At 58.8% G+C, this 26,701-nt stretch overlaps 2 protein-coding genes across 2 annotated transcripts in view; one reads left to right on the top strand and one right to left on the bottom strand.

Moving 5' to 3' along the window:
• Window positions 1-1,769: 1,769 nt before the first annotated feature.
• LOC119113449 (uncharacterized) lies at window positions 1,770-3,839 on the bottom strand. Its single transcript, XM_037237761.1, has 2 exons — window positions 3,280-3,839; window positions 1,770-3,237 (listed from the first exon to the last, which is right to left on the bottom strand). Exons 1-2 carry the CDS (start codon window positions 3,496-3,498, stop codon window positions 2,239-2,241), a joined length of 1,218 nt encoding a protein of 405 aa, XP_037093656.1. The 5' UTR covers window positions 3,499-3,839; the 3' UTR covers window positions 1,770-2,238.
• Window positions 3,840-6,075: 2,236 nt separating this feature from the next.
• LOC119113448 (uncharacterized) overlaps window positions 6,076-26,701 on the top strand; it is a 62,848-nt gene continuing 42,222 nt past the window's right edge. Inside the window, exons 1-6 of the mRNA XM_037237760.1 lie at window positions 6,076-6,142; window positions 7,002-7,115; window positions 9,010-9,112; window positions 14,708-14,817; window positions 15,448-15,555; window positions 17,427-17,519. Coding sequence (XP_037093655.1) covers window positions 6,076-6,142; window positions 7,002-7,115; window positions 9,010-9,112; window positions 14,708-14,817; window positions 15,448-15,555; window positions 17,427-17,519 — 595 coding nt within the window. The remainder of the gene's footprint in view (window positions 6,143-7,001; window positions 7,116-9,009; window positions 9,113-14,707; window positions 14,818-15,447; window positions 15,556-17,426; window positions 17,520-26,701) is intronic.

The following is a 26,701-nucleotide window of genomic DNA, read 5'->3' as shown; positions in this document are numbered from 1 at the left end:
CCAGTGTGGCTGTTCTGACGGCTGGCCGGCAACCCCGCTGGGAGGGACTGGGCCCGTGCCCGGCTGGCTACCGTCGCCATGGCAACTGCTGACACGAGTCGCCATTGGTCTGGCGGATGGCCAGGTGACCGGTCCATGTGAGGCCGCTCACGTTGGAATTCTTCACCGCCTGCGCTCTGTTGTTATTCTTCAGCGGGTGCACGGCTTCGTGTTCGTGTCGGCTCTGTTGGCGCGGTGACCGATTTATTGACGTATACAGGGTGGTGAAGATGGGGCCGTTCTGCAGCGACGGCAGCCGAGGCCAGCTGGTCTGGTGACCGGTTATGTGCCGGTCCCGACGGCACGCCCCCCCCCCCCCATCCATGCAGAGGGTCATGGACTACGGCCGCCCGGTCAGACAGGGGGTCACATACCCTGTGACCGTTCGGCCAGCCAGGGGCCACGGACCCCCTGACCGTTCGCCGGGGCCGGGGGGTCACGGACCCTCTGACTGTCCGCCAGGGAGGGAGACACGGACCCTCTGACCATCCACCTAGACAGGGGCTCACGGACCCTCTGACGGTCCGGTCAGGCAGGAAGTCACGGACCGTCTGACCATCCGCCCAGGCAGGAGGGTCACGGACCCTCTGACGGTCCGGTCAGGCAGGAAGTCACGGACCGTCTGACCATCCGCCCAGGCAGGAGAGTCACGGACCCTCTGACGGTCCGGTCAGGCAGGGGGTCACGGACCCTCTGAGTGTCCGGCTAGGCGGGGGGGGGGGGACACAGACCCTCTGACCATCCGTCCAGGCAAGGGGTCACGGACCCTCAGACCGTCCGCCCAGGCAGACGCCTCAGTCTCGTGAAGCCGGCTGCAGGCTGTGGGATATGACGCGCGGTCTTCCACACGCAACGTCAGCGGTGTCTGACGGCAGTGCCGGCGCTGCACCGCTGGCAAGTGTAACCTTGTGAAGCTGCTTATGTGCCCGCCGCCAGAGCAGCCTGCGTCTTGTGAGAGGCTGTGACGCTGACAGCGGACGCCCTTGAGATGCACAGTCCTCTCCCGAGCGCAGACCCTAATCTGGGGCCTGCCGCCGCCCATCCCCATGGCTCAGGACCGGCGTCGGCGGCGGCCGTGCTGAGGGAGGCTGCAGCACGGCCGGCGGACCGTGCAGCGATCCGGGCCGGCCGGGCGCTCAGCTGGTTTGGCGGAGGTCACGGACCCGGTGTCGTGTGGCGGCAGGCTTGTGTCGTGCGGGCGCCGCACCGTTCCGGCTGGCAACGGCCGGATGGGCGGAGCGGGCGGGCACCCTCGCGCCGTCGGTACGGATCGGCCAGGGTGCGCACACGCGCGGACGCAGGGCGGAGCGCTGGGCGCGACCCCGGCTGGCAACAGCCGGATGGGCGGACCGGGCGGGCACCCTCGCACCGCCGGTACGGATCGGCCAGGGCGCAGTCATGCACGGACGCAGGGTGGAACACTGGTCACAATATCCGCCAATTCAATGAACATACGTTGCGTGCGTGTGGGGATGGGTGTGGGGGACAAGAGGCCGTGCCGCTATCTTCCCCAGCTACACTCCTGGCGTTTGTGGGTGATGTTTTAGCAGGAGGGGGGGTTGGGGGGATGGGTCAAGCGACCAGCCTTGATCGGTCGCTTTATTGACATCGGAGTTGCGCCTATCGCTGTGATTGGCTCTGTCTGAAGGATGCTCTGCAAACAGGTCGATCGAACAGAAGATTTGAAGTGAAAACTACTGTTTTTTTCAACTAGAAGCTTCTTTCAGCTTTCTTCATGCAGATAAGTATCAGCGCGTGGTGCGACATGGTTCCACCAAGACTTTCGCCTAAATGCACCAGAAGTCAAACATTCGACTTTCCCGATTTGTCTGTGACAGCTGAGCCTTCGTGGCGGTGTAAGGTTTCGGTACATCGGCTACTTACACGAAACACCCAAGTGGCAGAGCAACGAATGTTGTGGGTCTTGGCAACGCTCGCTTTATTGACATCGGGGTTACGCCTATCGCGTTCGCGTAAACAGCCGCCTGCGTCTTAAATGCGGCATTAATCTCCGGACCTTAAGACGATCGTCCCACCAAGGCTACACGGCGGTGGCTCCTGCGCATGCGCGGCGCTTCGCTGCGTCACGCTGCTTCGCAATATGATAGATAAACTGTAGTGCGTTCTAACTGTAGATAGATAAACTGTAGTGCGTTCAAGTCAGCATCACTTCTCGATATCTTGGGGTCGGGGTTAGGATCACTTCTCGATGTCCCGCGCCCAGGCGGGGTCATCGGCTGCGTACTCCGCCGGCCTACCGCCCCGGTGCCGGTAGTACCACTCGGACACGCCGTGCGCCGCCACCCCGTTGACCCGGTACGTGCAGCGGCGCTCCAGCACGCGCGCCTCCCACCTCCAGCCGATGAACACCGTGTGGCTCTCCTCCACCTTGACCAGCACGCGGTAGGTGCGGCCGCCGGCGCCGAAGCTGAAGCCGTAGTCGCGCGGCTCGGCGCCCTGCTCGCCGTGGTAGCCCAGCTCGAGGTCGCACCACTCCAGCGCGTGCAGCGAGCCGTCCGGCCGGTACACGTACCCGAGCTCGATCCGCGAGAACGAGTACGGCTGCGAGACGACGCCGACCTGCGCGCGGGTGCCGTCCTCCACGATCAGCGTGTGCAGGCCGTAGCGGTGGAGGCGCGTCCAGTCGCGGCAGCGTGCGTAGCTATGGTCGCGCATGCCGGTGACGCGCAGCGCGTGCGGCCGGCCGTCGACGGTCACTGTGCCCTCCGTCGTGCCGATCTGCTCGTAGTGCGTCTGGTGGGCGTCGCGCAGCCGCGCGAAGAACTCGCGGCTCCAAGGCTCGCGCGCCATGGCGCGCGCCACCGCCAGCGGCGCCATGTCCGTGTCGAAGTCGAAGTGCGCCAGGTCAGAGGTGTACGTCAGGTCGAGCGTCACGTCCACCAGCGCGCCGCTCTCGCTGACGCGCATCTGGCCGGTGAAGTCGAGCTTCCAGCGGCGCATCGGCTCCATACGGCGGAAGGAGAAGCCGCCGCCGGCGTGGGCCGTCTCGCCGCCGAACAGCGTGGTGTCCGGGTGGCGGGGCAGCAGCAGCGTGCCCACGCCTGGCAGCGAGACGATGCCGATCACGTTCAGCACCCCGTGGGGCCGGCGCGCCATCGCCGCCACCAGCCAGGCGCCGGCGCCGTCGGCGCCCTGGATCAGCACGGCGTCCAGGCTCTGGGGCGCCTCGGCCAGCGGCTGCACGCGCTCCATGTCGGCGGCGGAGGCGCGCGAGCCCACGCCGTAGCCGGCCTGCTCGCCGCCGCCGCCGGGAGACCCCCACAGTCGGCGCAGGCGCAGCAGCAGCCAGAACGCGGCCATCTTCGGGTAGAAGGAGGCGTCCGGCTGCGTGTACACGGCGAACATGCGCTGCGGTGTTCGACGGCTGAAAGCCACGATCCACCGGCAGAGCAACAGCAGCGCTGCCGCCGCCGCCGCCGCCGCCGCCTGCCACAGCATGGCGACCGAAGGGTTGGGCAGTTAGTCTGCAGCTGATGGCGCCACTTGGCGCCCGTCCTCCGACAGAGGCTCGTCTGCACGCGCGGCCGTGCACGCCCGGCTCGCCCGGGGCGGTTATCCACCTGGCGGCTTGTCCACTGGAGGCTGGTGTCCAGGGAGAATATGCCGTCCGCCGTCAGCGAGTAGCTGTTGTGTGCCGTCAACGAGCAGCTGTTGTCCGCCGTCAGCGAGTAGCTGCTATCTGCCGTCAGCGACCAGCTGCTGTCCGTCGTCGGCAAGCAGCTGTTGTCGGGTGCGCTGTTCGCTCACAGGCAGCCGCGCACCGAGGGGCTGGCACACGGAGTCGCTCCGACAGTACTGAACTGGCTGCGCTGGGCCCGGCGGACTTGATTGCGTCGGCCGGCTCAAAGTCCGACCGATAGCCGTGTTGTATGGAGCGGGGCGGGCCGAGGGGCGCAGTCACGGCCGAGTGGCAGTCAGACCGGCCGAAGGGCGCAGTGAGCCCGACCGAGGGGCGCAGCCAGCCCGACCGAGGGGCGCAGCTAGCGTGACCGAGGGGCGCAGCCAGCCCGACCGAGGGGCGCGGCTGGACCGGCCGAGGGGTGCAGCCAGCCCGACCGAGGGGCGCGGCTGGACCGGCCGAGGGGTGCAGTCAGCTTGACTGAAGGGCACAGTCAGCTTGACTGAAGGGCACAGTCAGCTTGACTGAGGGGCACAGTCAGCTTGACTGAGGGGCACAGTCAGCCCGGTACTGGGACGCAGTCAACCCAATTCGGGGGTACAGTCAGCCCGGCCAGGGGGCGCAGTCAGGCCCTTCCAGCGGCACAGTCAGCCCGGTCTATGGACGCGTCCCGGCCGATCCCAGCGACAGGTGTGTCCGGCTCGCAGCCGGTAGTGATAGCGTCTCGCCGCCGTCGTGCTGCGAAACTGCTGTGCGACATCCGCAGTATTCGCCGCCCCCCACACGAGGGAGCGGGCGCGCGGCCCCGGGCGAGTCCCGCCGCGTCTGGCGAAGAGGGGATGGGGGGGGGGGGGGGGGGGGCAAGCATTCGCTGATTGGGCAAGCATTCGCTGACGTCACGCCGATTGTGGAACGCGGGGACTCCCCAGCGAGATCAGGGCGCTGCCGTGTACTGAGCCGCTGACGGCGAGTCGCTGACGGTGAGTCGCTGATGGCGAGTCGCTGACGGTGAGTCGCTGATGGCGAGTCACTGATGGCGAGTCGCTGATGGCGAGTCGCTGACGGTGAGTCGCTGATGGCGAGTCGCTGATGGCGAGTCGCTGACCGCGGGTCACTGGCACGTGCGCACGGCTGGTTACAGCCATCCGACCTCGTCGGTTCTGAATGAAGCGGTGACCCGACTTGAATGACCGATCACCACAAAGAGACTGGTCGCGGGGCGGGCAGCGCAAGGGTTTGCCTATCAGGCGTTTTCTGCTCGCTGAGTTGGCAGCCCCCCGCGCTTTGGCGTATGCCAAACCTTGTGTGCAGTTGTATCCGATTTAAGCCAATCTGATATATGAGTGCTGAAGTGGACATATTTGTGTTATTGGGGCGCCGACTTTTTCGGGCACGAGCCAGCGATGAACCATGTATTGTGTTGGCATTACGTTTGATATACATGCAGATGTACATATATCGACAACCTTGTATAACACGTGCAGTACATGGGCATGTTGTGTATGCATGCACGCCCCTCACACCTATGCGGTTGCCCTGCAGGTGGTGACCTCTGATGCCGTGACCCGAGTATGGTGACGTCTGCTGCGACCGTCATCTCGCCCCGCCCACTGAGTGACGTCACACGCAGCCGGCCGCGCGTCTCATCCAGCCAGCGCCAGTACTCGCCAGAGCCGGGGCGGCAGGGACACCGTCCGACGGCGCTGCTGGGCCAGGTCCGGACAAGCTGGCACCTACGGCTGGCTGTTTAGGGTTTTTAGAGTGCAGCTGTGGCGCCGACGGAGACCGGGCGGCCCGGCCGCCGCACCGACGTGGCCTTTAGAGCGCAGTTTCCGCGGCCGTGGCGCCCGACGGGCGCGTTGGCCATGGCGAATGGCAGCTCCGGTGATAAGCAAGTGCCACGGTCGGTGGTCTCGCGAGCGGCGCGCGTGTGACGCGCACCGGTGTCGGTGAGCGCGGCGCCCTCGGAGCGCAGCGGGGTGGGAGCGGGCGGCGGCGGCTGACCCCCGCCGGGCGCCTACGGCCGCCGGGCCGCACGGCCCTGAAGGCCAGTCCGTGATGACGTGTGAACGCCGCGTTGCCCTCGGGAGCGTCCGCTGACGGTCGCCGCTGTCAGCCTCAGAAGACCTGCTGCTGGAGGTCCGTCCGGCCTGCTGGAGGCCCTACAGACCTGCTGGAGGCTTTCCTGACCCTTTGAAGGTCTGCGTGACCTTCTGGAGGCCCTGCTGGCCCTCTGGAGGCACTGCTGTTAACCTTCTGGAGGCCCTGCTGACCCGCTGGAGGTCCTGCTGCCGACCTGTTGGAGGCCCTGCTGACCTGCTGCAGGCCTTGCTCATCCCTGCTAACCTGCTGGCCCCGCTGGTACCTGCCCGGCTCGTGAGCCGCGCCGGCGCGCCATGGAGCAGTGCCCGGACTCTCCGGTGCAGGCCGCCGCCAACGGGGGCGCCAAGAGCTCGCTCAAGGGTAGGTGTCCTCCTTGTCCTCAGCGCCCGGGGGCGGCCAGTCGCACAGGCAGACAAGACACAGACATCCGGATGGAGCAAAGTGCCATTGTGTTCTCGTCGGTTGTGCTTCATGCGTGATGATTTGCATGCATCGTCTCATGCTGACATGTGTCGGCTCTTTTCTTGTGCGTTTCACAGTCAGAGGTTTGCGCCTTTGCGCACCGATTAATCCTTCGTCCCTCTGCTGTCGTCACAGTTGCCTCTCCCTCGGGCATCCGTTGAACGTTTCAGCCTTCCGTATGCGACTACTGGTCCCGATTACCCCCTCTTGCATGTGTCTGCTGATTGTCCAGTCGCTTTCTTACACACCTTTGTGTTCTCCTTCATCCGCTGTTGGTGCTCTGTTCTCTCCTCTCACCCCGCTGCAGTAATTCAGGCCCATGTCGGTCGGTTGCTCGGATCCCCTGTTTCGCTCGTTGACCGTGCTCCCTTACACCTCTGGTGTACCTGCGTGAGTAGTTTGCGGTCTCGCTCGCAGCCTCCCCATTGTTAGTCTCTGTGTGTGTGTGTGTGGTGGTGTGTGCGTATTGCCTCGTGCCAGTCTGTCCTACCAACCCTATGTCGGTGTTCCAGTACTCCAAACCCTCAGTTGACATGCCACCCCTTGTCGGTGTACGGGCCTGCTCTCCACATGTGTCCCAGTCCTCCCCGCACTGTTGTTCGTGCTGCGCTGTCCCCTCGCACGGCTGCGCGCGTGCCGCAGCGTGGCCCGGACCGTTGGCAGCGCGGAGTCCGGCCGAACGGTGTTTTCAGTCCTCCCCGCCGTCTGCACTGTTCGTGCTGCGCTGTCTCCTCACAAGGCTGCGCGCGTGCCGCAGCGTGGCCCGGACCGTTGGCACCGCCGAGTCCGGCCGCGCGCGCGGCCCGCCCCGGCGGCACGCCGCAGGTCAGGTTCAAGATCGCCGCCGCTGCGCCCGCCCGACCCAAGCGAGGTCAGTCGCAGGGCGACGCTGGTGACGGTACCCAAATGCAGTTTGGAGCCGAGCTCCAGGGTTGACGTCACTGGTCCAAGCCAAATGGAATGGCCCTGGCTGTTTTCCCTGATGAATACTGGCGTCCGAAAGGCTAAAAGGCTTATGTGCTACGTTAACTAAAGACTCTTAGGGTTTTTGTCTTTGGACGGCAGAACAGGCTATGAGAAAGTAAAAGATCGTAGCTGGGGAATCATTACATCGCAAACTTTCATCATATAACATCTGTTAATTTGCGTTGAAATGTAGTCAAGTGGGACAGCCAGCCTTGGGAACTAGATGCGGCCGCTTTGTCGTCCATGTGTGAGACGTTCTTTCCTGAATGCATCGTGTTGGCTGTACAGGACATGAGGGCGACAAGTTGTCAAATGGAAGCTTTCGATGTACTTTTGCAATGACATGTGCTCCTTACCACAATTTCTAACGACAGTAATGACGTTAAATTGCTGTGAAATGCTCAAGTTGAAGTCGCAAAAGAAAAAGCCAGACGCATTGATCCTCTTGACGCCTTCGTCATAGACTATATTGGGCGTCCATGATTTCCTTGTCACTCCTTAAATATATGTCCAACCTGCTTCATTCGACCAGTAACATTTCTAACAGGCCTGGCACGCCATGCCGATGGTTCTGCACCGCAGTTTTGCGCGGATTCCAAAGCATTGCATCAGCCACTCCCTGGGCCGGTCGGGTCGTCTATCTTTGGCTGGATGCATAACAGTATAGCCGGAATCACAACTGTATCGATTTCGCCTGTGACGATTGAAGCCCGTCATTGTCGTGTGGCGGGACACGGGACCCCGTGTCACCGCCGTGTGACGGAGCACGGGACGCGCGTGTCACTGTCGTGTGACTGGACACGAGACGGGACACGGGACCCGCGTGTCACTGCCGTGTGACGGGACCCCGTGTCACCGCCGTGTGACGGGACACGGGACCCCCGTGTCACTGCCGTGTGACGGGGTACGGATCCGCGTGTCACTGTCGTGTGACGGGGTACGGACCCCCGTGTCACTGCCGTGTGACGGGGTACGGATCCGCGTGTCACTGTCGTGTGACGGGGTGCGGATCCGCGCGTCACTGCCGTGTGACGGGGTACGGATCCGCGTTTCACTGCCGTGCGACGGGGTACGGATCTGTGTGTCACTGCCGTGTGACGGGGTACGGATCCGCGTGTCACTGCCGTGTGACGGGGTACGGATCTGCGTGTCAATGCCGTGTGACGGGGTACGGATCCGCGTGTCGCTGCCGTGTGACGGGATACGGATCCGCGTGTCACTGTCGTGACGGGACCCCGGTATCACTGTTATGTGACGGGACACGGTGACCCGCGTGTCACTGTCGTGTGACGGGGTACGGGACCCCGTGTCAGTGTCGTGTGACGGGACCCCCGTATCACTGTCGTGTGACGGGGTACGGGACGCGCGTGTCACTGCCGTATGACGGGACACGAGACGGGACACGGGACCCGCGTGTCACTGTCGTGTGACGGGACCCCGTGTCACTGTCGTGTGACGGGGTACGGAACCCCGCATGACGTGTGGCGCGAGGCTGCCGGTGGTGTATGCCGTTCTCTGTCCACCGTGGCGCGCGCCGCGACCAGCTCAACGCGCACCGTGGCGGAGCTTATCACTGTAAGCTGTTGCGCTCACATTAGCGCGGCCCCTTGAACGCTACACACAGAGACGAGGAGCACATGAGCCCATCCTGCCATCTGGGGGAAGTACACGTCGTGCGTGCACAGTGATGCGGCCTGGCTGCGACCGGAGCCGACTGGCGAGGTGCGGTCTGGGGCCGGCGGGCTACCCACGGGTGCTGTGACGTCACCGGTGACCCGCGCCGACCTGACCTGTTCCAGGTCGGCGCCGGACCGCCTCGTCCTCCTCCCACCTGAGCGACTCCACCTCGCCCGACGACGAGTGCGTGACGCTGGAGCGGCACGCGCCCGACGGCGGCTGGGGGTGAGTGCCCGCTGCTCGGGAGGGCCGCGCGGGAATACTCGCTGCCGGCCGGAGCAGCCGGCGGGCGGCGGGCGTTGGGCACTCATCACAGCCCCATCACACTGCCGCTGGACGCACTGAACCAACAGCGTACGTTGGCCCTCACAGGCACCAAGGACTGAGCGAAGTGGGTCCGGAAGCTGAAGGGCTATTTTATTATGAGAGCGCATTTACCCATCACATAAGCATGCAAGCACACACACTACATTCTGCGTGTAAACAATCTGCATAAGCTCGCACTGTTTGATTTTACAAGGATGAAGCTTGCTGCAGTATGTGTTTAAACGCCTTTGTTAGCGTGGGATTTGCTGTGACGTGCGCGTGTATTCTGCTGTTTTGTGTTTTTGTGCCTTGGTGTCTGTGCTTATATCGTTGCGTTTTCGTTCATTATATTTTACGTCCTCGTGCATTATGTTTTACGTCCTTATGCATTTGAAAATGCAGTGATATGATTTATGCATTTACATTTCATCGCGCTTAAGGTGTTCCACCTCTGCCGCCGTGATCTGTTTGATAAGGTGGCAAATAAATGATTTAATTCTTTTCAGTTGATATTTGTATAGTACAAGTTTGGCTAAGGCAGTCACCATGGCTCCCAGGCGCGCCAGACCTCTTGGAAAAACGACGTTGAAGCAGTTATGGCACGCTGTTGTTTCTAATTATGAAAGTTCTAAACGATTCGTCGTTTGTTCGTTGCATGAATCTTTGAACTTTGGGACATCCCAACCCGAATACACGATATTTTCAAGTTCTAAATTACAGAGTGAGCACATATCGTCTTCTAACACATTTCTTTTTTCAAAAATACCTCGGCCGATGTAATTTTGTTTTCTCTCTTGAAATGCTTGCCACCGGAATGCCAATTGCCAGTCGTTCATTCATGGAGGAGACACAGGGGCACATGCTCCCGCTGATAAAACATGTTTGATGTGCATTAACAGAGCTGCGAATGGACATCGACATTGCATAAAAAGTGTATAAAAATCGACTTTGTAGGCCAGTGATGAAAGTTGGCCGGAGACATGCAAGGTTTAGAAGTCTTCGCTTACGCGCTCATCTATTGCTAGTGTGTTGCATTGCCACTAAGCATTAGGTGAACGCTGAAGTATGTTGCACACAAAAAGAAATTAGCTTGCACCAAAGTTAATAAATGTTTATGCCCCTATTGTGATGTTGCATTTTACTTTTAGCCTTTTCGTTGCAATCATGCGATTTCCTAATATGCTGCTGAAAAAGGTAAAACAGTCTTGGGTAAATTATGGTATGATACGATGGTATGACGTAATGGTAAATGATAAATGATGATTAAAACTAAAGATTACCTGCAAAATGTCAAAACACTCGATAGAGGGGAGAAGAGCTCTGGGAATGGAAGACGAGGATCTATCGTTGGAGAGAAAGGACTTCTGTGTACGGAGATGAGCATCTCTCGGTGAAGGAGAGGAGCACGTCTCGGTGGAGGGAGAGGAGCACCTCTCGGTGAAGGGAAAGGAGCGCCTCTCGGTGGACGGAGAGGAACACCTCTCGGTGTATGGAGAAGAGCACCTCTTGGTGAAGGGAGAGGAGCGCCTCTCGGTGGAGGGAGAGGAGCACCTCTCGGTGGAGGGAGAGGAGCACCTTTCGGTGGAGGGGAGGGGACCGCCCGGTGGAAGACAAGAGGTACCTTCCGACGGAGGGAAAGGAGCACCTCTCGTTCGAGGGAAAGGAGCACCTCCCGGTGGAAGGAGAGGAGCACCTCTCACCGGCTGCGCTGCGGTCAGTCGCCCCGCGCAGGCCGGCGTACCCCTCCCCGACGCCCAATCATCTGGTCAGGAGGCGCGCGTGACCGCGCCGCGCCGGCGCCCGGCCGCCCGACACTGCCGGCCGGCTGTTCCGCACCTGTCCCGCGACCGCCCCCGGGTCACACAGGTGGCCGGCCGCGGCGGCGCCGCTCGTGCACGGCTGGGCGCCCGCCCAGCTGGGGACACGCAGAGCGCGGCGCCCAACACGGAGAAGCCTTATAACGACACGCGTTGTTCACAGCTGTTGACGCGGCGCATGCGGAAGGGATGGACTCGACAGTTATTATGCTCGTACCCCGCTCTCAAAAGGCGGTGTTTACAGTTGACAGTGTTGCGCGGCCTGAGCGCGATACGTAACTCCAAACTTAAAGGTCACGCTGTACCGGATGACTTGCTGGCCCCCTGTACGGCAGAGTATGGCGACAGATCCAGACCACTGGCGGAGACGTTGATAATGCTACTCAGCTTACCTTCGTTCTGATCTCGCTGCGGCGAGAACCGCCTCAGATGCACTACAAGGATGCGTGGAAACCTCTGAAACTGTGCACTGTATGGTGTAAAATGAAGCCGTGTAACGAGAATACAATGAAATCGTTGAACATAGTTCAAAATTGGCTCCTGGTCCTTCTCGATTTTTCGTGTTCCCTTTTCACAGTGAGCCACGGCTATAACTGGTCATTTGTTTTGAGGTGATTATATAGGGAGCAGTTGTCATCCGTTGTTACAATACAGTGTATATGGAAGTAAGGATTAGAACTGCGCGTACAAGCAAACGCAGGGTTTGCGCACGAAAGATCCAGCATTATCATGTAGCGTCTGCTGGGTCGGGCCAGCGTACATTATCAAGGCACGGCGAACCGAAGGCTGCCCAGTGAGCGTGCCCGCTAGCCCACGGTCAAGGTCAGGTGTGCCGCTGGCCCATGGTCAAGGTCAGGTGTGCCACCGGCCCACGGTCAAGGTCAGGTGTGCCACTGGCCCACGGTCAAGGTCAGGTATGCCACTGCCCCACGGTCAAGGTCAGTTGTGCTACTGGTCCACGGCCAAAGTCAGGTGTGCCACTGGTCCATGGCGAGGTCAGGTGTGCCACTGGCCCACGATCAAGGTCAGGTGTGCCACTGGCCCACTGCCGAGCTCAGGTGTGCTGCTGGCCCACGGTCAAGATCAGGTGTGCCACTGCCCCACGGTCAAGGTCAGGTATGCCACTTACCCACGGTCAAGGTCAGGCGTGCCACTGGTCCACGGTCAAGGTCAGGTGTGCCACTGGCCCACGGCCGAGGTCAGGTGTCACTGGTCCGCGGTCAAGGTCGGGTGTGCCACTGGCCCACGGCCGAGGCCAGGTGTCACTGGACCACAATCAAGGTCAGGCGCGCCACTGGCCCACGGCCGAGATCAGGCGTGCCGCTGGCCCACGGTCAAGGTCAGGTGTGCCACTGAACCGCGGTCGAAATCAGCTGTGCCGCTGGCTCAAGGCAGCCTATTCGCATCACGCGATGTCATGACGGCGTTGTCTGTGTCCGTTTTGGGTCGGCTCGACACCGGCTCCGGCCGCGCTGGGCGCCGCCCACGTGCCGCTGCCAGCTGGCAGGCCCGCCTGGTGACGTACCCAGAGGGGAGGCACCGACAGCCCAACAACACAGCACACGCCAGGTCACGGCTGTTGACCGTCCCGTCAGAGGTGGCCTGGCCGAGCTCAAGCGCCAGTGGCTGCCGTGAGCTAACGGTGTTTGGATAGGAGATTGGCCTTAGGCCACCAATCTCAGATAGGAGGTTGGCCATTTTCACGACGATATATGTCCTTGGATGAAGTAGTTTGCGAGGAACAATTTGGGCGTGCGGCGAATAAGTGGTACTGTATTGTCTAACATTCTTCCAAATTAATATTACAATTGTAGAATGCTAGGTAAACCATGGCTATCTTTCAGATCTCGTCTGAAAAGCTGAAGTCATTGTTTCAAAATAAATGATATTAGGCGGTAGGAGCCCAGTGTTGTGATAGGGTGTCTCACAGTGCTTCATACTGGGCACAGTTATTTCATCTCATATGTTAATAATGCTCCCGACATGAGGTCAACAATTCTGTGCCTTCTATGCCGACGTCATAGCCATTGTGACAAAGTGAAATATTGTATTGAGTTTCAAAACATTGCCAGTGAAATGATATCCCGAATTTCAGTGTGGATCTCCGTTAGTTTTCAGGGTCTCATTGCACCAAACACGTTTACGGGCGATATGGAACAATTTGCAATACATCTAAAATTAATTGGGAGCGCCTATGAGTGAGGATGGATAGCACCATAAAGCACGCCACACACATCATTAACGCAGCGGATATTATCAGACGAAACATACCAAAGGTGGAGCAATGTGTCACGTTATGGGCGCTGCATGACCTTTAGCAGTCGATGCGCCCTAAAACCCCAAATCATCATCATCAATGTGTCACGTTCGCCAGAAAACTGCTTACAAGCTCTAAAACGCCCCAGTTATTCCGTGTCAAGACTTTTCTAGCCTTGTTTGCGGGAAATTCATGCGTCTCAATTTCGCCGTCCGAAGGCAAAGTGCGATGTTAACCGATGGCTCTGAGGCCTTTTCGCCTTCGGACGGCAAAACTGCATTGGGTCTTCGCCTTCCAGAAAAGATAAAAGACTGAGACATGCATGATCTCGAATATCTCAACCAGCTGAGAATCAGTTTTTTAAGGTAGAAGGTTATCAATCTCCAAGATGTAGCTGACTTCCATCAAACAATTGGTGTACATAAATTCCACATTGAGAACCTTCCCCTAACATTCCAGTAACTTTATCACTTGAAAGGCCACGTGGACGAATTATGTGGAAAAAGAGTACTTTGTGAACCATTTGTACCCAACATTATACGCGGTTCACAACGACACTAGCTGTCCCAGTTGTACGAAATACATCCTGCTACTACTTCTTTCCAACCGAGAGCGATCTCGGGTCTTGGCTAAAATAACAAAATGGTCTGCAGTTTCGCCTCGCTGTGGCTTGTAGAATCTGACTGCATGACTCTCCTGTGCTCTTAAGTTCCCAACAAGCAATGCCAGGGTGCTAGCAAGCATTTACTTAATCTTTATAACTATATAAACTAAAATAATCTTCCACCCACATCGAGATGAAATACTGACGTCTTGACACGCATCTGGCCAACTAACCATGGCGCTGGCCCACGAGACTCGTCAAACAGCACGCTTGCTCACCTGGAGTTCCGACTGCGGGCGCTGGCAGCCCTATGACTGGTAACCAGAGGCTCACCAATGACTTGTGTGAACGCCAAATGTCGGCTCACATTATTCGGAGCAATTTGGTAAATCGGTCGGCTAGTGGGCAGTCGCATGCTGATTGACTACCCCTATGTGCACCATCTTTGTATGATTCACCTTCTGCGCCTTGCACATTCTTTGCACGAAGGTGACATAACACTCCTCTTGGTTGCCCCTGCTTAGAATCAAACTTGCGTGTTGAGACATCTTTGTTCGACACATTACAAATCCCGCTGGATCGACTCAGAGGAAAGCAGTGGTGGTACTATTGCTCGCCTCCTGCCGCTGCTGGGCTCCTAAGTGTCGGGACCCGCGGTGCCGGCTCTCCATGTGGCGTGGGTGTTGTGGGTGTGGGTGTGAGTGGGGATGTTGTGTGTGTGCGTGTCGCGCGCGGTGGTCAAGCGCGGAGCGCTGGCGAGTCTTTGGCTTGGCGCCGCCGCTCGGCCCAGCCACCCCTTCCCCCTCCCTCTGCTGACGGCCGACTCTGGGCCACAGCTGGGTGGTGGTTGTGGCCGCCTTCACCATCAACATGATCGCCGACGGCATCTGCTTCTCCTTCGGCGTGTTCTTCGTGGAGTTTCTGCGCTATTTCGGCGCCTCCAAAAGTGAGCGATGCGGAACCTTGTCCGTCGTCGGCCTGGCAGCTGGGCACTGTGGACTGCCTCGGTACGTTAGCCGCCCCGAACACGTGACGCCACGCCAATCACACATGTAGCATGCGTGTTGCTCTGTAATGTAGCCAATGTTTCAATATTGATCTTGCTCCGTATTGTTTTACCGTTGCTCTGTATCAGCGTGCGCAACGTTAAGGTCTTCAATCCAAAATGATCAGTGATATATTTAAACCCTTCACCAAACCTGTCCAGCCTGGACGGAAAGGGTGTGCAGAGGTTGCATGGCTTGGTGTGGAGTGTGCTGCCGAATTGTCTTTCGCCAAATGGTAATCGCGCACATCTGTTATGCAAATCATGTTCTCCTTTGTGTCAAGTGGTAATCATCAGTCGATGAATAACACCATGCCAAGTAAGGTGTCTCTTGTATTGTGTTCTATTACAAGTATTTTAAAACGGATGTGTTTTCGTGACCAGGGTAGGGAACACGTCCGCAGTGAGCGCCGGCGCCTCACACTGTGCTCGTCTGAGCTGCCCAGTGACCTGCCGGGTCAGCGCCGTGTGTCTCGGTGCGCCGTGCTGACCAGACCGGCGGCCAGGGCGTGACTGTGCGCGCCGCGGCAGGCACCACCTCCTGGCTGGGCAGCATATTCCTGGCGCTGCCGCTGCTGCTGGGACCGGTGGCCTCTTCGCTGGTGGACAGGTTCGGCTGTCGACGCACCACCGTAGCCGGTACGTCCAGCGCCCACCAGGGTCAGGGGCGGGGTCGGGCGTCGGGTTCAGGTGTCGGGATCAGGGTCAGGGTGTCCAGGTCAGGGTCAGGGCCAGGGTCAGGTTCAGGTCAGGTGTCGGGGTCAGTGCCAGGGTCAGGGTCAGGGCCAGGGTCAGGGTCAGGGTCAGGGTCAGGGTCAGGGCCATGGTCAGGTCAGGGTCAGAGCCAGGGTCAGGGTCAGGGTCAGGTCAGGGCCAGGCCCAGGGTCAGGGTCAGGGTCAGGGCCATGGTCAGGTCAGGGTCAGGACCATGGTCAGGTCAAGGTCAGGTCAGGTCAGAACCAAGGTCAGGCTCAGCCATAGGTCACCGACGCCCAGCAGCTGATCTGGGCGCCGCTCGCAAGGCGCGTAGTGCTCCGAGCGCGCAGTTCTGTGACAAGACTCGTCTGTGCTGTAATCACAACGCGGACCATTCGTTGTTTGTTTTGCTGCCCCGGTCGCACACGGCTGGTGGTCGCTGTCAAACTAGATGCGATGTATTCCTTGCGCCTCGTATGCATAGAGATTAGGTGTTTTTCAGCCAGCTGTAGTGATCTGACCTTGAGCTGATATATTCCTCAGCCGATTTTGACCTGGAATGAGTTTCACCCAGCCTCAGCATGGTCTTAGCCTGACCTAACCCTGACATAGCGTTGACTCGATCTTGACACGACGCCTACCCGACCCTGAGACGTCCCCCGCCCGACCCCTACCCGACCCTGACACGACCCCTACCCGACCCTGACAGGACCTCCACCCAACCATGACACGACCCCTACCCGACCCTGACACGACCCCTACCCGACCCTGACACGACCCCTACCCGACCCTGACACGACCCCTACCCGACCCTGACACGACCCCTACCCGACCCTGACACGACCCCTACCCGACCCTGACACGACCCCTACCCGACCCTGACACGACCCCTACCCGACCCTGACACGACCCCTACCCGACCCTGACACGACCCCTACCCGACCCTGACACGACCTCCACCCAACCCCGACACGACCCCTACCCGACCCTGAGACGTCCCCGCCCGACCCCTACCCGACCCTGACACGACCCCTACCCGACCCTGACAGGACCCCTACCCGACCCTGACACGACCTCCACCCAACCCTGACACGACCCCTACCCGACCCTGAGACGTCCCCCGCCCGACCCCTACCCGACCCTGACACGACCCCTACCCGACCCTGACAGGACCCCTACCCGACCCTGACAGGACCCCTACCCGACCCTGACACGACCCCTACCCGACCCTGACACGACCCCTACCCGACCCTGACACGACCCCTACCCGACCCTGACACGACCCCTACCCGACCCTGACACGACCCCTACCCGACCCTGACACGACCCCTACCCGACCCTGACACGACCTCCACCCAACCCTGACACGACCCCTACCCGACCCTGAGACGTCCCCCGCCCGACCCCTACCCGACCCTGACACGACCCCTACCCGACCCTGACACGACCCCTTCCCGACCCTGACACGACTCCTATCCGACCCTGACACGACCCCTACCCGACCCTGACACGACCCCTACCCGACCCTGACACGACCCCTACCCGACCCTGACAGGACCCCTACCCGACCCTGACACGACCCCTACCGGACCCCGACACGACCCCTACCCGACCCCGACACGACCCCTACCCGACCCTGACACGACCCCTACCCGACCCTGACACGACCCCTACCCGACCCTGACACGACCCCTACCCGACCCTGACACGACCCCTACCCGACCCTGACAGGACCTCCACCCAATCCTGACGCAACCCCCACCCGACCCTGACACGACCCCTACCCGACCCTGACCCTGCCTTGCCGTCTTCAGGTGCACTGCTGTCGGCGGCCGGCTTCATGCTCAGCTACTTCGCAGACTCGATGGAGCTGCTGTTCTTCACCTTCAGCGTGATGCCCGGCATCGGTAAGTCACGCTCTTCGCTGTATTGCACTGTGTTCGCTGCCTTCGCCGGCCGACACGCTCACACACTTCGCCGACGACTTCTGCGCCCGCCGTGGGGCGCGTCGCGTGCATGGGGTCGAACGAGTTTTCGTAGAAAGCAACCGTGTCAGGAGGACAAGATGAGAACGATGCGCTCCGTGAAACGGCGGATTATGTTAAAAGACTGCCACGCGGGGCAATGTTAGGGGGTGGCCATGGGAGATCGTGTTAAAGGATGGCCACGGAAGATCATGGTAAAGGACGGTCACGGGGAATCATTTCAAGGGACGGCCGCGGGGAATCGTTTTAAGGGACGACCGCGGGGAATCGTTTTAAGTGACGGTTACGGGGAATCATTTCAAGGGACGGCCACGGGATCTGATGTTAAAGGATGGCTGCGGGAGATAATGTTGCAGATGAAATAGTTGGCTATCAGGTACTTGTTGGTCAATAGTCTGGTAGTAGTCGGTCACCAATCGACAGCACGTTACGGATAATTTTTACGCGTGCTTGAACAACAAGCTGCTTTTTCGGGCTTATGACTTCACCGTCGTGTTCTAAAGGCGAGATAACAAACAAAGGGCCAATCGATTAACCGTGCAAAAAAAGCGGCAGCTGCTGTGTCTGTTTATTGTTAGGCCATTTACCAAGTGAACCATCGATGCCGAGAACCACGGTGCATTGTGCTTGACCGAAAAAGTTGCGGGGTTCTGCCTGACTTCCACCAACTTTGGACCACCACGCGATGTTAACATGATGCCATCACTTCGTCGAGAGTTCCTGGTGGCTAGAACCCACCGCGCTGGACAAAACAAAACACATTATTTTGTGATAGCCGCAAAGGCCGTCTGGTACCGTCTTGGCCGTCTGGTACCGTGCCAGTCTTCCAGGGCGTGTCTGTGCAATGATAAGCTGGTGTCGGAAGTTAGAACGGGACGTGCGCACCCTGGCCGCCTTCTCGACCAGCGTGCGGGAGCCAGGCCCTGCGAACAACGCTGCGACCGGGGACCAGGCCGCACCCCATGGTCTGTACTGGCCTCGGGCCGATTTCAAACGCCGCTTCAATTACGCGACGGTGGCCTCTGAGTTGCTGCGGGCCCGGCATCCGCAGCAGAAACCACAGCTTCACCAGGCATCGATGGGGGGGGGGGGGGCGCAACGTTGCCAACAGGCATTGGAGACCGTAGATAGCGTGGTAGCTATGGGTTGAGGTGCAAAGTGGCCGTGGTTAACGAAATGGTTGCAAACAGCCGGCGTGGGCCGATGGCGCCAGAGAGAACGCGCCCGCTTCGGTCAGGAGGTCCAGGAGGTCGCGGAACCACAGAAGCGGAGCCAATTCGCGCTCGGAAATGGCCATCTCGAAGCCAGTGCGGCGTTTGCGAAGCATTCAAACATGTGGCAATCCGTGACATGCGGAAGATTCTCCGAATTACCAAGGTTTGGTTGCTCGGCTTTGGTGCCGTTCACTAGCGAGGTCGAGCTCGTACATATCAGTCACAAACGTTTCTCGGTGGTGCGGCTTTAAAAAGTTTGAAAGTATCGCCTTTGATGTGCATCAAATTTTGCGAAATGTTTGTAGTTCTGGTCTATTAGGGTTTTGGGGTGCTTAGCCTGCAGTCATGTATTTAAAGGGTCATTTCAGTATCACGAACGCTTTTACCATTGGGGCAGCAGTGTGTCGCGGCCTGGATTCCTCCGAGGTGCGTCACTGAACGTGCTTGACCATGTGGCCATGTTGCTGGCGGAAAGCCGGGGTCGTTACAGCCTTGGCGCACCATCTGGCGGCGGGTCAGCTAAGCGATACTTCCGCGCATCGGAGGGGGTCGATAGATGGCGGGCGGCGGTGCGAAATCGTCCGGCGGATCGGTGCAGTGAAAGGTAATCTGCATGGTGCGGTTTTTTCGCCGACACCGGCTGCTTCCCCTGCCCGCCGAGCTGGAGCTGAAGTCGGTGCTGAGGCTGGTGTTGGGGCTGGCGCTGGGGCTGGTGCCCGACGAGGCGCTGGCGACGCGCGCAGAGGTCCCACAGGCAGCCGAAGAGCGCGGCCAGCACCTCGCAGATTGTGACGACGCTCACGCCGAGGAAGAGGCCCATGTGACCGCCGAACTCGGCCAGCATTTCGGAGCCGGTCTGACACCACTGGCGCGCATGGCGATACTGCAGCGACGTGAAGAAGACGCGTGCGTACAGCTTGTCGCCCCCCGGATGGACCGTCATCGCCTGATTAGTGATTGCCGGGCCCATTTTCGCCGTAATCACCGACGTGGTGTAGCTGTTCTCGACGCAGGCGGGCGGGCAGTCGGCCGGCGTCATGCGCCGTTCCACGTCGCGGACGCAGCTGACGACGTCGCGCGGCGAGCAGAGCGGCAGGTCCTGCGCGGCCTCCACCCGCGGCAGGCTGAGCCAGTGGCAGCCGCACCCGTCCGCCACGGCCGCGGCCAGCCGCAGCACCGGACAGTTGGCGGCCGACGCTGCCGGCCGGCTGCCGTTGGCCTCCGCGCAGAGGTGAAGGGCCGGGAAGACGGTGTCGCGCAGGCCGCGCCGGTCGGTCACCTCGCGCGTCACGCGCATCTCGAAGGACGCCTCCGGCGACATGGCCACCGAGTGCGTGTAGACGCGCAGGTGCGGCAGCGCGCCGCGGTCGTCCAGCAACGCCTCGACGCCGATGCGCGTCCCCATGCAGCCGGTGATGACGGTGCGGTCGAGCATTGGAAACTCGGAGGGGGGCAGCGACAGCATGAACTCCAAGCCGAACTGCTTGCCGTCAGCCCCCTGACGCGCGTCTGCCGCCCGGAGGAGTGTCAGTCAGTAGGCTGGGTGACAGTCTGCAGGCTGGGGAAGGCCAGTCTGCTGTCTGTGGAGGTTCGCAAGGGTCGGTGCGTGGTGTCTTTCGAACACACGCATGCACGCACACGCACACGCACACGCACACGCACACACTCGCAACACTCACACTCACAATTCTCACAACACTCACACACACACTCACACTCACACTCACACTCGCACATGCGCACGCACGCACGCACGCACGCACGCACGCACGCACGCACGCACGCACGCACGCACGCACGCACGCACAATCTGGCTATGACCCGTCTGCCTCGACTGAGAACACCCCGATTGGAGGCGCTGCTCCCGCTCCTGCCACTCACCGGCCACCTTGAAGCACCGGCCGCGTATTGTGTAGACGAGCGTTACGAAGTCGTTGCAGAACCGCTCGCCGTCCATAGACTCGTCTCCTATGACGGCGAATATGAAGACTTCAGTGCAGACCGGCGACAGCGAATCGATCAGCTCGAGGTAGGTTTCTCCTGGCCGGAGGAGGGCCTGGTACTCCTGGTACAACCGCGCCTGCAGGGAGGCCGGGATGGTCCTGACCCGGGATCGCACGCTGAGAGCGCGGATCGCGGCGACGACGCTGGAGCGACGGCCTTAGGTACTCCAGGGACAGCACGTTTGGATGACAAAAGGACGGCGGCAGCTGACGGCTCACCCAGACGCGTTCTGACCCGATAATCTTGAATATCGGCATGGTAAGCTTCGACAACGTGCCCTCGCATCACTCGTCTTAGTTGGACGTCAACCAAACGGCTAGATATTCAAGCGATGCCAGTCCACGCCACTTGGAAGGACATACAAACAACTTCGCTTTTTAGACGCGGTTGACTATGGGCCGGCCAGTCCGAGGTATTCACATACACGCACGCTCGCCCGCGCGCACGCACGCATTCCATGCAGTTCGCTGACCTGCTTGTCGGCGTCCTGCGCGAAGCCGGAGAAGGTGAAGGTGGTTCCGCCCATCGAGCTGGCCAGGTAGGCAGCCATCTCTTCGCTGATGTTGCGGGCGTCAAGCTTGGACTGCCTGAAGACGGACAGGTCGCAGAACACGGTCTGGGGCAGCTCCATGCCGTCGCTGTCCAGTCGCTGCGGGCACAGGTGCACGCCACCGGTCACCGCCGGGCCAGCGCTGGTCACCGCCGGGCCAGCGCTGTGTTACATCGCGCGTTTTGTGAGCGACGTGGACGCTCGAGGCAACTGACGACACGGATGAAACTTGGGTCATCGTGCAGATTTGTGAAATGCGGTTGGTGCGATGCGTTTTAGTCGGCGATATGATCATGAAATGTGGTTACGCATGTGCTTGTTGCGGCCTTCAGCATGGCAACGTCAGCACAAATCGCATGATGGCAGTGTTGTTTAGTGGCCGACTGTTGAGCGACACACTAAAATCCTGAGTCCAAGCTGGGGCCATTGGATTTGTATTGGACGGCTCGCTGTGTTGAGTGATGTGCCGTTCTTGGCCGATCTCAGCCCATTCATCAGCAACACAAGCATCTGTCAGTCGCTTCGCAAGGGAATTCTCCGTTTTATGGCCACAGTGGAAATTGAACTTGTACTCTACTGAACTCTTCGCGAGTCGAATTGGTTCAGAACCATAATAATGTAAAATTAAATCATAGTCCGATTGAAGCTTGCTGTTAAATTTAACTCTGATTCTGAAACAAGCAAGAAATGTGCAAATGATGGCATCAACCGAAATAGCATGATTTGAACCAAAATAGAGATATAAAATGACATGACATATAACACTTCTCTATTATTTGTAGATTTTTTAGATAAATATATTTTAAAGTGGTGTTTCATATGTATCAAAGGTATCTCAATTATCTTGTATCAAATGCCGCCCGTGCCCATCGTACTTCCTCCATAACGCACTGGTTCAGATTAAACTGTCTGTGATCATCAAAACCGATAATCGAACTTGTTTCGACTTATTGTAATTATACATATGGTCAGTCATTAAAGCTTCCGTTCTTTTAAGCTGCATGAACACACGCGACCTCATGCTTATTCTTGCCTGTGATGATTCAACTTATTCAAATATCAATAATTGCATATTTTCAATCATGAAGCTCACCAAATGCTACGGATTAGAATTAGCCTTCATCCGCGAGAAACCGGATCGACCCTTCACTGGATTCTGTATCAGTAAGTTGTCAGTAAATTTGCGAGGAACACTATTCACATAGATAAGACAGTAGTAATTTCCTTATTCCTCGGAGAAAAACCAGGAGAATGAAGATATAGATGGGTTATATTTCGGCAATATGCGTTTATCGAAACAAGAGCAGATGTATGCACTTCGGTGATTGTTTCGATAAAGGCATGTTGCCTAAATGTCAACCCATCTATATCTCCATTCTCCTGGTTTTCCCCTGAGGAATTGGGCTATTATTATTGCATTATCTATGCTTCCGTATCTGTATTTAAATTAAATCGAGCACAACTTTGGTGACTTGCTGTACATCCGCTACCGAGGGAAAGCGTAGCACCGGCTGACGACACCCATTTATCTCGCAAACTCCTCCAGTACCATCCACCCTCCCACCATTATTCTCGCTCAATCTTGCATCCTCGCGACGCCCCGTTTGTCCTGGAGAAGCTGTACGCGCCAGGCATGAGTGGGCTGAAACGGCGCCTGGTGCGGGTCCGTTCGAGCGCCGAGTCCACCCCGTGGAGGGGCCCCTGGGCGGGCCAAGGCTTGATGGGTGGACCCTCAGGTGCATGCCGTTTTGCGCAATCATTGTTCACTTTCCTCCATCCCATAACCCTGAAATGGTTACCACTGGCTGCAAACGGTCTTATCCCAACCAAGCCAAACAATGCCTCCATGAGCCAAAGGACCCGATAGCCTTGTGGCCTGACCATTGTTCCTTTCAAGGCATTTCAAAAGCACTTCTTTGATTTTTGACACAGTCTCCGACTAACTGGCGTAAAACTGCAAGCTAACGCCCCCGCTGAAGTTTGGTGTCTGCTCTAGCCGCGGCCCCGGTGACGTTCGGAGTGCCCCCCCCCCCCCCCCCGCTCAGGTTCGGTGCCGGCCGCGGCAGCCGTGGGGCGCGCCCGGGGCCGACACCGCCGCCGATCCACTGACCCAGGTATTCTCCGTCTTGATGGGCTGCTCCAGTGCGGCGCTGTGCAGGGTCACGCCCACGTTGTACAGGAGGGCGACCAGCAGACTGACCACGATGCACAGCCAGATGGTGCGCACGCGCCGCGAGCGGCTGCCTGAGATGTGACCCAGGCCATGTGCCGTGGTCTGGCTGCAGAAGTCACGGAACGTGCTGCCCAGTCCGTCCGCGGGCGGCGCGGCGTCCGGCGAGTCCATCTGCAACGGCGGGGGAGGTCAGGCCCGAGGGCGATAGGATGGTGGGCGGCACTACAACAGGCCGAGTCCATCTGCAACGGCGGGGAGGTCAGGCCCGAGGGCGATAGGATGGTGGGCGGCACTACAACAGGCCGAGTCCATCTGCAACGGCGGGGAGGTCAGGCCCGAGGGCGATAGGATGGTGGGCGGCACTACAACAGGCCGAGTCCATCTGCAATGGCGGGGAGGTCAGGCCCGAGGGCGATAGGATGGTGGGCGGCACTACAACAGGCCGAGTCCATCTGCAACGGCGGGGGAGGTCAGGCCCGAGGGCGATAGGATGGTGGGCGGCACTACAACAGGCCGAGTCCATCTGCAACGGCGGGGGAGGTCAGGCCCGAGGGCGATAGGATGGTGGGCGGCACTACAACAGGCCGAGTCCATCTGCAACGGCGGGGAGATCAGGCCCGAGGGCGATAGGATGGTGGGCGGCACTACAACAGGCCGAGTCCATCTGCAACGGCGGGGAGGTCAGACCCGAGGGCGATAGGATGGTGGGCGGCACTACAACAGGCCGAGTCCATCTGCAACGGCGGGGAGGTCAGACCCGAGGACGATGGGATGGCGGGCGGCACTACAGCAGGCCAATTCCATTTGAAACGGGGGGGGGGGGGTCAGACTGAGGGGCGATGTGGTGTTGGACTGCGCTACAGCAGGCCGAGCCCATCTGAAACGGCCGGGTAATACCAGAAGGTGGCATTTCGTTGGTGAATGAAGGGCGAGCCCATCTGCATGAACGGATAGTTCAGACCCCTGAGAATGCTAAAGTTTAACGGTGCTTGGACTGCAGCGGTCATTGTGCCTCCAGGGAAGCATGTGGTTTTCTTGCGGGAGCCAGGCGGGCCCGTCTGCGACGGAAGGAAGGCCGCACGCGTGGAGAATGCAGTGCGTTGCTATGTTTCGAGTTAGTTCACCTGCTTCGGCGAGAGATTGGACTCAGAGGGGTGTGATGCATCAGTAGGCGTCGGGCGAACCCCTTTGCAGTGGCGGGAGAGGCCAGACTGGGGAGGGATACGCTGCGGCGGTGGCCCGCCCCTGGCCCTCGCAGCGGCGTGGGAGGTCATGCTTGGGGGATGTGTTGGCCGGCGGCGCGGGAGCCGACCTGCTGCGACGGGCGGACAGTGCTCAGGTGTGTATCATGGCGGAGGCTGTGTCGAGAAACAGGTGGCAGTGGGCTTCCGGCAAGCTTGCCTGCTACTGCGAGGGGATGGGTTAATGCTAGGATGGGACGCGGTGTGTTGGCGAACATCCGTCCAACCCAAGTAAAACAGCGGCGAAGGTCGTAAGCTGGATAAAGGTAGGTGGGGAGGGGTCGTAGTTGGCACCGGGGAACTCAGAGGCGGTGTTGGGTAAAGGTCACACTCAAAAAGATGTGTGTGTTGGGAGGCGGCGAGCGTGACTATCTGGGCCATTTCACGATAAATTGACAGGTTAAAGGGTCAGTCCTATGAGGACTGACTGAGGACCTCCCGAGGCATATCCTACTAACTGCGTGTGATTCGTAAAACGAAACGATCTCCTGGCTTTCCTCTTCAGATATGTTTTCCCTTCGAGGAGAAAAACATCTCTGGTGAAATTCCGTGCTCTTCTTTGAGTTAGGGGCAGGACGTACCATGTGCTGCGCCGTTCTGAAAACAATGAAGCATTATCTCTACCGTGAGTTAGGACAACGTAAGCATCAGCAGGAAACCCTGAAGGTTATTAGTCGTCTGCTACTCTTCGTTCAACTCACTCCGCATGCGCTTGTATCTAAACTACGGACGAAATATGCTCATATGCTCATAATTCAGGAATGTGGCTTAAAAACATACACTACAAATCTGTTTTTTTGTGTCACGTTTTATGATAAAAAATTAAGCAAGTGTCATTTTTCCCGCCAGGAGAAACTGCGATTACTTACTCTTAACACTGCACTTTACGTAAGTACGTTTCATGGCTTCACAGTGTTTCCTTCATCAATGTGATGCCTAAATGAGCATGGACAATATACCTCACCAGATCGTCTTTCTTTTCTAGATTTCGTCTCTTCGCAGCGGTGGCATCAGACGCCGAAATATCCATGCCGAAATGCTTTTTCCAATTTACGTTTTATTGACTTGGTTGCCCCATTTAACTTCTCTGCTCCCGTGGTCTACCGTTGTGATGTGTCTAAGCCTTGTGCAGCAAAAAAAAAAGCAACGCGGTGAAATGTGCGGCGCGAAAACGGCTTTCTGGAGGGGGATGAATGCATGAAACTAAACTTGTGCTTATACTTTTTGAGCACTGTGCATGCTGAGAACTCCACATGAATGCCCGTCCTCTTTGCACGTAAACGTATAGGCAACGTTTCACCTCTCACAGACAGTGTAGAAGGAGGGTATTGCACAACCCATTGATAATACAAAATTAAGTATAGATCAATTTCTAAGTGATGAGCTTCTCAACATTAAACAATGCAGGCACTTTGGCCTGGACGGACACACCCCTGTCTCCACCCGGGCCCGAGGGATTGGTACCGCGGACAACACAGACAGGTAAGGTGCGGGAGTCCACCCGCGGTCCGTGAAAGTACCGCATCAGCCGTGTGCCGATGCGTGGAAGCGTGGAAGAAGATGCGTGGTAGACGTCAGTGAGGAGGCTCTGGAGACGTCCCACCCGCTTGGTTTTGAGACGTACCTGCACCTATACCTGCGCGCACACACTGCCTCGGACGTAACATTTACAATGGGTGGGCGGATATAGTCTGGCAGTTGTAATTGACCGGGAGCTAGGCGCCTCTCAGTACAGCCGTTCGTTGACTTATCTCCATGCAGTGGCATTGCACCGTGCTAATTCGATTAACTTGACGCCTCCGGCCAATTTATGCACGTCCACCCGATATCTCGGTTTTGTGACGACAACCATCGGACGTCTCCGAGAGAATTACGTACGGTATCTGACGTATGAGGTCAGTACGTGACCGTGGCCTGACCTT

This window comes from Pollicipes pollicipes, unplaced genomic scaffold (assembly GCF_011947565.3).
Source record: "Pollicipes pollicipes isolate AB1234 unplaced genomic scaffold, Ppol_2.1 Scaffold_7262;HRSCAF=8765_pilon_pilon_pilon, whole genome shotgun sequence".
NCBI classification, from domain to species: Eukaryota; Metazoa; Arthropoda; class Thecostraca; order Pollicipedomorpha; family Pollicipedidae; genus Pollicipes; species Pollicipes pollicipes.
The sequence above is the reverse complement of the archived record's forward strand: the minus strand, read 5'-3'. Positions and strand labels throughout refer to the sequence as shown.

Bases quoted from the DNA above. Each gene is read 5' to 3' on its own strand.
- LOC119113449 (XM_037237761.1), bottom strand. From the start codon at position 3,498: ATGCTGTGGCAGGCGGCGGCGGCGGCGGCGGCGGCAGCGCTGCTGTTG. The intron at 3,238-3,279 runs GTGGGCTCGCGC...GAGCGCGTGCAG, and splicing joins GCGAGCAGGCCGGCTACGGC to CCGCTGGCCGAGGCGCCCCA.